The sequence below is a fragment of the Thunnus thynnus genome, chromosome 17, assembly GCF_963924715.1.
Source record: "Thunnus thynnus chromosome 17, fThuThy2.1, whole genome shotgun sequence".
NCBI lineage: Eukaryota > Metazoa > Chordata > Actinopteri > Scombriformes > Scombridae > Thunnus > Thunnus thynnus.
Window position 1 is genome coordinate 11,897,765 of NC_089533.1, and position 11,548 is coordinate 11,909,312.

Consider the following 11,548-nt stretch of genomic DNA (forward strand, 5'->3'; position numbering starts at 1 on the left):
TATGCTTGGGCAGGTGGGCACATCTTAGATAACGTTTGGGAACGCTAGACAGGTATGCTTAAGTTTTGGCACCTCAGTCTAATCATTAATTTCCTTACCCTCTTTCCCCGTTTCTCTTCTTTCTTTATATTTACCGCTATCTAGCAAAGAAAGAGCCAGAAAAGGAAAGCAGACACTACAACACCCACAGCAAACGACCAACTGAGTGAGTCTTCCCCAGCAGAGTCCAAGTCTGGGAAGACACTGCCTAGGCGAGAGAGTACCCGGCCCACAAAACTGATGAAGAAGGATGCACCAGACTCCCAGCATCACATAGGCATGGGGATGGGACTAAGCGGACCAAGTGGAGGTAGCCCCAAACCACAAGATCAGCTGGGATATTGCGCTAGTCTGGTTAGGGAAATGCTGTCCAAGAAGCACGCTGCTTACGCCTGGCCATTTTACAAACCTGTCGATGTGGACGCACTGGGACTACACGATTATCATGATATCATCAAACATCCCATGGACCTCAGCACCATCAAGGTGCGTTCAAGACGGCACATTTTTATCAAGGGGGCATCATAAGAAATTGAAAAGAGGATTTGTGACATGGCAAATAATTAATATCCTTAATGTGTTTAATAGGCCAAGCTGGAGAATAGGCAATACCGGGAACCACAGGAGTTTGCTGCTGATGTGCGATTAATGTTCTCCAACTGCTACAAATATAATCCACCAGACCACGAGGTGGTGGCTATGGCACGCAAGCTACAGGTAAATCTATTCTAACATCTAAACAGTGCTACTGTGGTTTAAAAAAAGGGGCCGGTGGTTCACCAGTGCACAGTTAAGGCCAATTCATGCTCTCTGCGGACAGATGTGGACTTGCACACAGACCACAGACGCACATGCGGTTCCATACAATCTACAATTGGGGCTCCGTAGACACAGACACGTTCCACATGTGAGCACTAGTAAACAGGATTGCATAATAATTTTCCAGAGTTGTAAAACCCAGTCTGTGAGTATTACAAACTGCTGTGTTGTGTTTTTCTGATCAGCCTTTAAACACAATAATCTGTTTCTCCGACCAGACTCGCTGGATCGTATTTCATTGTCTCACCGGCACTTTAAACATGCCCACACCGACACAGCCCCGTGTATTGTTTTACACAGGGCTGTTTTCAGTATGAATGCAGCTGAGGAGTTCCTGTGTGTTTCTGAACAACAAGAGAAGTCAAAAGATAAGCCACAGCTTGATGAGAATAGGAATATAGTACATACATACAGGAGACGAGACAGGCATTCCTTTTTGCTTTTCTAGCACATGCACAGTTGGCGCTCTTGCAGTGCGTACAGTCTGTGCAGTCACAAGTTTTGCAGACTATCGCGTGGACCCTTGCAGACATGGACAGATAATGATTTTAACGTCATGTGGACCTGGAAAGTATGAATTGGCCTTTACATCAATTATTTTAAAAATCAATCATTTATATGATACCAGGAATGGACTGTATCACAAAATGATATTAATATACTTTGAGAATGTGAAAGCTATAATGTTTGTATACCCTTTTGTGTGATTATACCACATTATGCTTGCAATGTATAAACTCTGTACAACAGCATCACTGATAATTGGGTCTGGAACACAAATTGTCCTCTCAGGTGAGTATCCGCTAACTTGCGAACCTTCACCTACAAGTGGCCGCTGTTGTTTACGTTGCCATTTGATCAGAAAAATATGTTTTGAATCGATTGTATGCAACACTTGCTTACGTTTTTTAAGAAAAGAATAGAAATATTGTGATCCCAGTATTTTCCATTGATTTATGACAGTTGAACACGATACTTTCGCTAGGATGACCTGAAGGTACAACATGTATTGATTGATTTACAATAAGACTACTTGTCCAGAGGTTTGCTGTATGTGCATACCCAGTCTGATATCCTACAAATTTATGTTTACTTTGGCTTGTTTTGTTGTGATGCTGTTGAGTTCCTACAAACATACACATACATTTTGCTTAGCATGTTTTCGTTTTTGTCATTTTACAGGATGTCTTCGAGATGCGCTTTGCCAAGATGCCAGATGAACCTGAGAGCAAACCTCTGGTTTCTGCCCCAGCTCCTACACTTCACCACCCTGCCCCGGTTAAACCCCAGCCTCCCATGGCCCACGTTGCCTCCTCCTCAGACAGCTCCAGTGACTCGTCCTCTGAGTCTGAGTCTTCCACAGATGACTCTGAAGAGGAGAGAGCTCAGAGATTGGCAGAGCTCCAGGAGCAGGTCAGTGACCAGGAAACTTTCAAGGTGGAGGTAAATTTGCTGTCCAGCCTTTGTTACCCTTTGTTGACAACTGGTCTCATCTTTTGATACAGTTGAAGGCTGTCCACGAGCAGCTGGCTGCCCTATCCCAGCCACAAGCCAGCAAACCAAAGAGAAAAGAGAAGGAAAAGAAAGAGAAGAAAAAAGACAAGCATAAGAAGAAAGGAGGCATGCCTGGCCTTGTAGATGAGATCCAGGATGCTACGCCTGTTCCGCAGCTCTCTAAGAAGACCAAGACCAGTAACAACAACAACAAAGAAGTTGTTCCCAAGAAGAAACCCAGGTAGGTCCATTAAACTTATTAAATTTCTGCCAGATAAGCTAAGAGAAATTCATAAGACTTGAAGGGCTTCAAGTGCAGTCTTAAGACATACCGTAGGTTTTAGTTTGGATCATAGAAGCCATTTCACTCTACCATTTTCTATTAACTTATTCAATTTTAAGTCCTTCATTAGTTTGTTTCTTTGATGCATCTTCAAATACTTGAGTTTCAAGATTTAAGCTGTGCATTATATTGTATTTGTATTACCATTTCTCTGTTTTTACTGTTTAGTTGTGACCATGGTTGAAAGTAAATTCTGAACGGCTCGGTCATCTGAGGGCGTATTTTACATAGGTGTTCCTGTAAAAGTTTGACTCTTTAAAATATTATTTCTTGTATTCCAAGGAAATGGTTGGTATGTGTTTTTTAGTTGACACAGTTACATGTATGTTGAGAGATTTCTTTAAATTCTGAGTCTTGTAATGTGGCATGTTTCGTGATTCGTGATTGGTACATTTGTGTTTTGCCTCTATAGTAAAAAAGAGGGGATGAAAAGCAATCATCCCTCCAACCTGCAGCCTGTTCCCAGCCTGGAAGATGATATAGGGGCAGCTGGGTCATCAGCTACAGGCGAAAAGTGCAAGCCTATGACGTATGAGGAAAAGAGACAGCTAAGCTTGGACATCAACAAGCTTCCTGGTGACAAACTTGGCCGCGTGGTTCATATTATCCAGTCCAGAGAGCCCTCGCTAAAGAACTCGAACCCTGATGAGATCGAGATCGACTTTGAGACGCTTAAGCCCTCCACTCTGCGTGAGCTGGAGAGATACGTGTCTTCCTGCCTCCGCAAGAAGAAGAAGGTTGCAGGTTAGCCACCAGTCAATCTGTGTGAACTCTCGTTTATGTAGAAATGTGAGCATGCCATGAGTGAGTGAGCTGTTTCGGTGCTTTATTCTGAAAATGCGTGAACACGTTGTTTTGCAGTTGAGAAGCCTGTGGAGACCATGGCTACCTCCAAAAAGACCGGATCTTCTTCAGAGAGCAGTGGCTCCAGCTCAGACAGCGAAGCTGAGGGGACAGGTGGGTCATTGACCACTCAAATGTAAAGTCCATAATTTAAATCTCTAAAGGAAGTGCCTAATCTTTTTTCCGCACACTTTTTTCAGGAATAATAAAACCACAAAAGAAAAAGGGCCCATCTGTGAAGGAGGGGAAGAAGACGCATCCTCATGGTCAGAGTGGCCCTGTGCAGACAGGGCTTCATCCCCAAACTGCAGGCTTTCAGTCCAGCAGTCAGATGAAGCAGCATCAGCCATCTCCTGCAGGCCTTATGGCTACCCCTGTGACTGCTCTGGAGTCTTCCCAGATACTGGAGACTAGCTTTGAATCCCTGCCGCATTTCGGCCAGCCCCTCATGCATCTGTCCCACCACACAGGCAACTCCTCCTCACCTCCACCTCCACACCTCAACGCTCATTCTGCTGGGCCAGTGTCCCCTGAGACCCACCCCTTCCTCAACCAGCATCCCGTCCTCCCATCTCCAGGTAAGGCTGTACGCAGGCCAGTGCACTTTTGACAGGTCCTATACTAATGGCTACTTAGATTTTCATTGTTCTTACAGGTGTTACTGCAGTCTCTCTGACAATTTGCAGTTCTGTAGTAATTTCTCTTAGTAAGTCAACCACTCTCCATGTAGTTTTCAAAACTGGCACATACTATGTCTGCAGAAATAGCAAAATAAGAATTACAATTAATATTGGTTAATCATTCTCCTAATTTCTAGAATAAACTAAACATTTATTACACCATTTAACATTTTATAGGACAGCTGTGTTGAGTCATTCCATTTTACTTTTATTTTTTTATTTTAACTCTCCATTTTTTGCTGTTTAGAAATGTAAATAAGCACTAAGGTCCCTTGCAGTTGTATCTGTAATACACAGTGGGCCTGTACTCATTGCCAGACAACACTGTGTTCCAGTGGGAAGCATTTTCCTTAAGTTATTTGCACATACATATAATACATGTGCCAATATTTGCACGTATATATATAAGTTTCCTTAAATATATGTGCAAATATTGCAAACTGCTTGTTTTTGTTTTTTAAAGATAACCTGTCAGTGATCATAAGCACAAAAATTATCCACTGGGAGGGAACAATGAATGTGCAACAAATTTATATTAATTATATGTTTTGTTTCTTCCTCCATTCATGTTTACGTGTTAGCCTTGCACATCTCCATGCCTCAGCAGCCTTCGCGACCCAGTCACAAGGCAGCACCTCTTCATCCCAAACCCCCCCAGCAGCAACCAGCACCTCCTCAGCAGCAGCCAACTCTGCAGCAGCAGCAGCAACAACAACAACAACAACAACAACAACAACAACAGCAGCAGCAGCAGCAGCAGCAGCAACAGCAGCAGCAGCAGCAGCTCCAGCCCCAGTCAGCAGCACCTCCACAGCACCAGCTCCCCTCTCAGATCCTTCACCCTCCTCAGCCCCTGCATCAGCGGCCCATGTCACCCCCAACACTCACACCCCAGGGCTTGCTGTCTTCCCAACCTCCCCAGGTGCTGCTGGAGGATGATGAAGAGCCAGGGTGTACAACGCCTTTGAACCAAGTACAGTTATACCTACAGCAGTTCCAGCAAACCCGTCAGCCCCAGCAGCCCATGCAGTCGCTCCAGGCGCAGGCTCGTCAGCAGCAGCAACAGCCAGTACAGACTTCTCTCCTGCAGTCTGTCCAGGGGCAATCTCAGCTGTCGTCTCAGACCGCGCTGCCTCCTCCCCAACTCTCAGTTCAGTCCCAGGCTCAGGCAGCCCCACCACATCAAGCCCCGCCCCAACAGATTCCTCTTCACCAGGCCCGCCACATGCAGCACGCTCAGCAGCAGCAACAGCAGCCACAACAGCAGCAACTGAACTACCAACAGGGTCCTGGACTAGCTGGTCAACCCCAGGGATCACAACACAAAGTCTCCATGCCCACTAACAAAGCACAGCAGATAATCCAGCAGCAGCAAGAGCAGCCCTCCCCTCGCCCGACCAAGGCTGACCCTTACATCACAGGTGAGTCTGAAAAAGATGAGACAGAAAAGAATCGTGTAAGTTGTTAAAGCAAGACAGATCTTTGCCGTGTACTTGATTTGTGTTGGCTGACGTTTTACACCATTTCCATCTGTTGACAGGTCATATGAGGGATAACCCATCACCTCTCATGATGCATTCCCCACAACTTCCCCAATATCCACCTGTGACTCACCAGTCTCCACCTCACAACATGCAGCCCAAAAAGGTGAGAAACCTGCATAGGTTGGACAAAGTGTTTCAGGGGAGTTAAGTGCAGGATTAACATTGTGTCTTCATATGCCTGTGTCTGACTTTGAATCCATTTGCTTGCCATGCACAGCAGAGGGCTCCTGGGATCCAAGGTGGGTTAAAGGAGGAGAAACTTCCTCCATCACCAGTAATGAGAGGAGAACCATTTAACCCTGCTATGAGACCGGACCATCACAAACATCCTGATAACAAGCCTTCTCAACCAGGCCACAGCCAACAGAGTGAGTTGTCTTGTTTTTCCTCTGGCCTACTGTAATTAAAAGACGCAAGGGGAAAAAGCTGCGCAATATTGAGACCATGCCTCTGTGTGTGTGTGTGTGTGTGTGTGTTGAGCAGATGTGAAGTCCATGGACAGCTCACGGCCTGTCATCCGATCCTCTGAGCCCAGTGGACCGCCCTCCTCCCTGCAAGACAAGGAAAAGTTCAAGCAGGAGTCCAAGGCGCCCATCGCCCCCAAAAAGGTACACCTTTTTAGAACGATCTCATACGCCTCATAAGCTGTTCGCATGCGAACTTGCATCTTGAAAGATTTTTGATTTTATCTGATTAACAACTGACTCTCCTTCCTGTCTGTGTGTGTGTTTACTCAGGATGTGAAACTGAAGAATATGGGCTCATGGGCCAGCCTGGCACAAAAGTCCACATCTGCGCCCTTATCTGCAGTAAAGTCATCGAGTGACAGTTTTGAGCAATTCCGCCGCGCCGCCCGGGAGAAGGAGGAGAGGGAGAAAGCCCTGAAGGCCCAGGCCGAGCAGGCAGAAAAAGACCGGCTACGCAGAGAGCAGGACAAACTACGGTACGTTTTGTCAAGATGAAAACAAAGTGTTGACAAAATGTATCTTTTTTAAATTGATGGAAATTGATAGATGTTCCTCTCTGCTGATGTAATTACAGGTAGCCCAAAGAAATCAAATGTTGAATTGTTGACATAAACAACATCAACTATGTACAAGTTTCAACATTTAGTGCATCAGAAGTAAATTTAAGACAAATGTGTACTTGGGTAGCTGCTAATTTATTTTGTTGGGCTGCCTGATGATAAATAAGACATGGTAAGCCCTGTACTACAAGGTGATATCATACCCTCTAGTGGCCATATTGTAGCACCACAACAGCCACTAAGAGTTGTGTGTAATTAAGGGCTGCAGGAGGGATTGTTTCAGGTGTGGACTTAAGGTTAAGTTTTGCCAAAATGTGAATCCAAAAAGATTTTAATTGGATATATTTATAGGGCTTGTCAGTCCTTACTGGCATCAGTAAGGACTAATAATAATAGTAAACTAATGTTTACCTCTCAATAATAAGCTATAATTTTTTAAAGTTAAAAAGCCACCAGATATCTTTCTTGGTCTTGGTCTTCTATGCTGCACTGGGCAAGATTTTAATACTTGTGTCATATCATTATATTTAAGGAAGTGGGACTGCAAAATAAACGGGTATTCCATCACTTATAACTAACACACCAGACCTATTGTAGTTGGGTAAAACCAGCTAGTTGTTGCAGCTATAACATCTCTGTACAGATTCTTATCCATGTTGTAAATCTTTCTAAGGCCCTGATCTCACTTCCCTGCTACATATGCAAATAAACACATACATCATTTCCGTTTGCAAGACCAAATTCGTTGTTGTTTTTGAGCAGCGGGAGGACCGGCGGTCTGTGTACTCTCCATCCAAAGCTGTGTTCAACTTGTTTGATAACAGGATAAACAGATATACAATGCATGTGTGCCCCCTCACGAAAATCAAATGCCCGTCCTATTGATTTGTTCTAGCGCTGAGTCTGAAGATACACACACACACACACACACATATATATATATCAGGACAGCACCAAATGTTGCCGTAAGGACATTTCCTATGCAGCTGTGAATTCCCAACAGCAATATGAAAAGTATTTGATTTCGCTCGGTCTGAATTATTGTCCTGAATGTTTTTTCCAGAGGTCGGGATGACGATGACATCATGGAACCGAGCAGAAGGGTGCACGAGGAACCACGCAGGCGTCTGGAGCAGCAGCACATCCAAGCCCCTTCGCAACAACAGCAGCAGCAGGAGCCTCAGCCGGCTGCGATCCAGCAGCCTCCTCAACCCCCCACACCGCCTCAGCCCGCCATACAGAACCCACTAGACCAACAGAGGGAGCTAGCACGCCGCCGAGAGCAGGAGAGGAGGAGGCGAGAAGCGGTGAGAAGATCATCTTTAATATCTTTTTAATGTGATACTAATTGCAATGTAATACAAAAGATACTGTAGCGTTAACAAATTATAGTTATACTTACATTTGTAGCTGTTGGAGCAAAATGCTTCATTGTTCTCTCTCTCTCTCTCTCTCTCTCTATAGATGGCAGCAACTATTGACATGAATTTCCAAAGTGACTTAATGGCTATCTTTGAGGAGAACCTGTTTTGAGAGGAGCAACTGAAACGAAACTGCAAAAAAAAAAAAAAAAAAAAAACCCAGAAAAAAAAAAAGAAAAAAACTCGGATGATGTAAACTTGCTCTAAAGAGAGATTTGGCGACTACACATCAGAGGGACGCGGAGTTTATGTAGACGTGACGGGCCCTCGGAGACTGAGTTCAAACGCTGGACGGTGGGTCGCAGCTTGCTTTGCCTCCCCACCCACCCACCCCCCCGCGGACCGAACATACACAACAAACGGGGATCGTCTCATCGTTGCAGATGTCATTTCCCGGGAATCTGGCATTGCCTGCGTGATATCTCAGCCAGAGAGAGAGGGGACCCATGTTGGCACAGTTGCCTTTTGTCACACTTTATTCTTACAGTGTGCGCGGGCACAATAATAATTGCAAGAGTAAAGACATCCCAATAACTATGAAAATGCTCTGATAATGTACTGACAGACTGTGCAGAGGTGTTTTGAAACTGCCAGATGTCTTGAGGTGGTGAAGAAGACTGGTCTTTTATGTTTTGTTATGTTTTTTGTTTGTTGTAAGTGAACACATGAAATGGTTGGGGGTGGGGCGGGGTGGGGGGCAACTTCCATACTGTAAATCATGTATATTTCTCTGCAGAGAAGGTACAGTTTGCCTTACACCTCTTTCCTAAAAAGACCATTATGTTCCGTGGCCTGCACTCATGGATAAACCAGTAACATTTACAACCAGGAGTAGGAGCAGTGCAGACCTTTTTTCATCATCTAGTATCTACTGTAAAGAAGTATTTTCTTATACTACAATAACTGTTTATTTTGGATTTCTTTTTTTTTTTTTCTTTTTTTTCTTTTTTTTTTTGCTCTTTAGGTCTTTGAATCGTCACACCAACACACTCCACCACCTATGTCTATGCCAAATGACCCCATTATCTTTTATGCTCAATTTCTTGTCCTAAAACATGGTAGGTAGCTAGTGAAAAAACAAAAAAAACAAAACCCTGAATATATGCATTATCATAGCTCCAGCAAGTATTTATCAAAGACAGAATCAGTTGAAGTTTTCATCCCGCCTTGTGTTTTCCCTGTAAAGCTACGACAGGAAGCAGAAAAGGGCAAAGGTCAGCTGTTTCTGAGCTTTAGTTGGAAATATGATTTCACTACAAACGTTGCACCATTATTTGTATTACACTTAGAAACATAATGTCAGAAAAATGTTCATATCATTGGCCTGTTCGCAACAGTCACACTACTGGATCAGTTCAGAAAAGAGAAGATGAAGAGCCCCCTTTTATGTCCCTCTTTTCAGCACAGTGTCGGTGCGCTCTGATCTTAACCTAAAGGTTTCGATCAAATGTCATCAGGCAGGCGACAGGAAGGGGAGCAAGACAAAACATTTACCACCTTTCTGTAGCTGTAACTTGAATCAGGTTATTAAAAATAGTCGAAGGGACCGGAAAGGAGCTCCCAGTTAGTTTTTGTCTTCTAATTTCACTCGAGGGCACACAGTACAGAATAAAAAAAAAAGACAAAAACGATTACAAGTTAAGAAACGGAAAAACGCTGAAAAAACAAGTTTTGCTTTATATCTTTGTTCTTGTTCGATAATAGTGGATGTGAGTTATAATTCTGTTTCTCGGAGACGACGTTTGGAGCGGGGATGGGTTGAAAATCCGAAGGCATCTCGTCCTCTCCTCTTGTCTCTTATGGTGTTTTTTCTCCAGTGCCTGTATTGTATTGCAGTTCTCGTTGGCTTATATTACACTTCAAGGTGGGGAGGGGGGGGGGGGGGAGGGAGGGGTGGTTAGAAAGGAGAGAGAAAGAGAGAGAGAGAAAGAGAGAGTCAGCGATGGGTAGTGTAATATTTGAATGGGGAGGGAGATTTTTGAAAGAGTTTGTGTAAAAAAGAAAAATAATTTAAAAAAAAAAAAAAAAAAAAGAGGAAAAGACAGCGTTTTATATTTTACCCGTTGTCAATATTCGGGTTTTAAATTTAGTTTTAGCTGGACTTCTATGAGTGTACACACCTGACAACTACTTTTTCATTTTTGTTCAATCAGCAGATTTTAGGTAGATATGTTTCAGCGTTGCCACACTAGCGTTTTGAGTCCGGTCTGTGAGCGTGACTGTGTAAATTTGGATGGCTGTGTGACTGTTTTTGTTTTTTGTTTCGTTTTTTTTTTAAAGTGTGTGGTGCAGGGAGGCATGTTCCCCGATGTAGATAAGCATTCTATTGAAGAGGAGAATAAACAGATAAACAGTACTTCAGGAGAACTTGTTTCTGTGCTTAAGTCACCTTTTTAATTTCTATGAAGTCCACCATATATGAATTATATAATTTTTATTATTAGACTGGCTTTGAAAGGGTAAAAAAAGAAACTTCATTCCTTTTTTTTTTTTTTTTTTTAGCTTTTTTTTTTTTTTTTTCTCTCTTTTCACAATAACTGTTGGACATTAACGTGCCATGAGTTCACAGAGAATGTGCTGACCTGCAGCTCAGCCCAGAGTTTGCTTTATTCAGGTATTTTATTTTGTGTTACATTTGTTCAGTTTTGGGGGATTTTTTGTTCAAACATTTTCCTCGATTATCGTTTGGTATGTGAGTGGTCTATCGAGGTCTCTGATTCAGTCTGTTATGATCATTGAATAAACTCATCTCTTTTATAGAAAATAAAAAATAAACAAAATTCTGTCTGTTTTATTCTTTTTTTTTTAACATACATCCTCATGGAGCTAGAACAGTACATAACTCACTTTCACTTATTCTCTTTTAGCTGATTTTTAAGAGATAGTTCTGTCATTTTCAGACCAGTTTTAGACGTAACAGGAAGCAACAAATCCGCAACTGTTAATTATAAACATTGACGTCGCCACCAACAAGCAAATAACGGAATAATTTCTGCAGTTTTGATACTTTTCTCTCTGCAGGCAATGACTGTTACTGCTACAGTACAAGTTGGTGCACGACAGTATCTACATCCGCAGATTCAACCTGCTGCTGCTGTTGCTGGACTGGTGTCTGATTTGAAGTGGTTCAGTGTTGTGGTTTACTTCAAGCAGTGTGTTTGCCCCAGTACAGAAAAGCGTGCGCTTTGGTGAGATGACAAACCACTACCGGCCCATTTCCTCTATTTCTCTCAGGTGAGAAATGAGTCATGCAGCCGCCTGGCACTGTTGTTGCATTACAAATGTATGATGTGACTAATAATGTCCATTCACAATGTTAACACCTCCGCTGTGTGTTG

General features: G+C 43.2%; 1 protein-coding gene across 4 annotated transcripts in view; it reads left to right on the plus strand.

Moving 5' to 3' along the window:
* brd4 (bromodomain containing 4) overlaps positions 1-10,753 on the plus strand; it is a 36,166-nt gene extending 25,413 nt beyond the window's left edge. For 3 of the 4 annotated variants that reach the window (XM_067571348.1, XM_067571349.1, XM_067571346.1), the window contains exons 6-19: positions 145-525; positions 628-756; positions 2,041-2,271; positions 2,364-2,593; positions 3,108-3,439; positions 3,557-3,652; positions 3,739-4,116; positions 4,800-5,639; positions 5,759-5,865; positions 5,980-6,130; positions 6,246-6,370; positions 6,500-6,705; positions 7,853-8,096; positions 8,254-10,753. In XM_067571348.1, coding sequence (XP_067427449.1) covers positions 145-525; positions 628-756; positions 2,041-2,271; positions 2,364-2,593; positions 3,108-3,439; positions 3,557-3,652; positions 3,739-4,116; positions 4,800-5,639; positions 5,759-5,865; positions 5,980-6,130; positions 6,246-6,370; positions 6,500-6,705; positions 7,853-8,096; positions 8,254-8,322 — 3,519 coding nt within the window. In that variant the 3' untranslated portion in view covers positions 8,323-10,753. The remainder of the gene's footprint in view (positions 1-144; positions 526-627; positions 757-2,040; positions 2,272-2,363; positions 2,594-3,107; positions 3,440-3,556; positions 3,653-3,738; positions 4,117-4,799; positions 5,640-5,758; positions 5,866-5,979; positions 6,131-6,245; positions 6,371-6,499; positions 6,706-7,852; positions 8,097-8,253) is intronic. The other variant, XM_067571347.1, reaches the window with a different exon arrangement.
* The last annotated feature ends 795 nt before the right edge of the window (positions 10,754-11,548 follow it).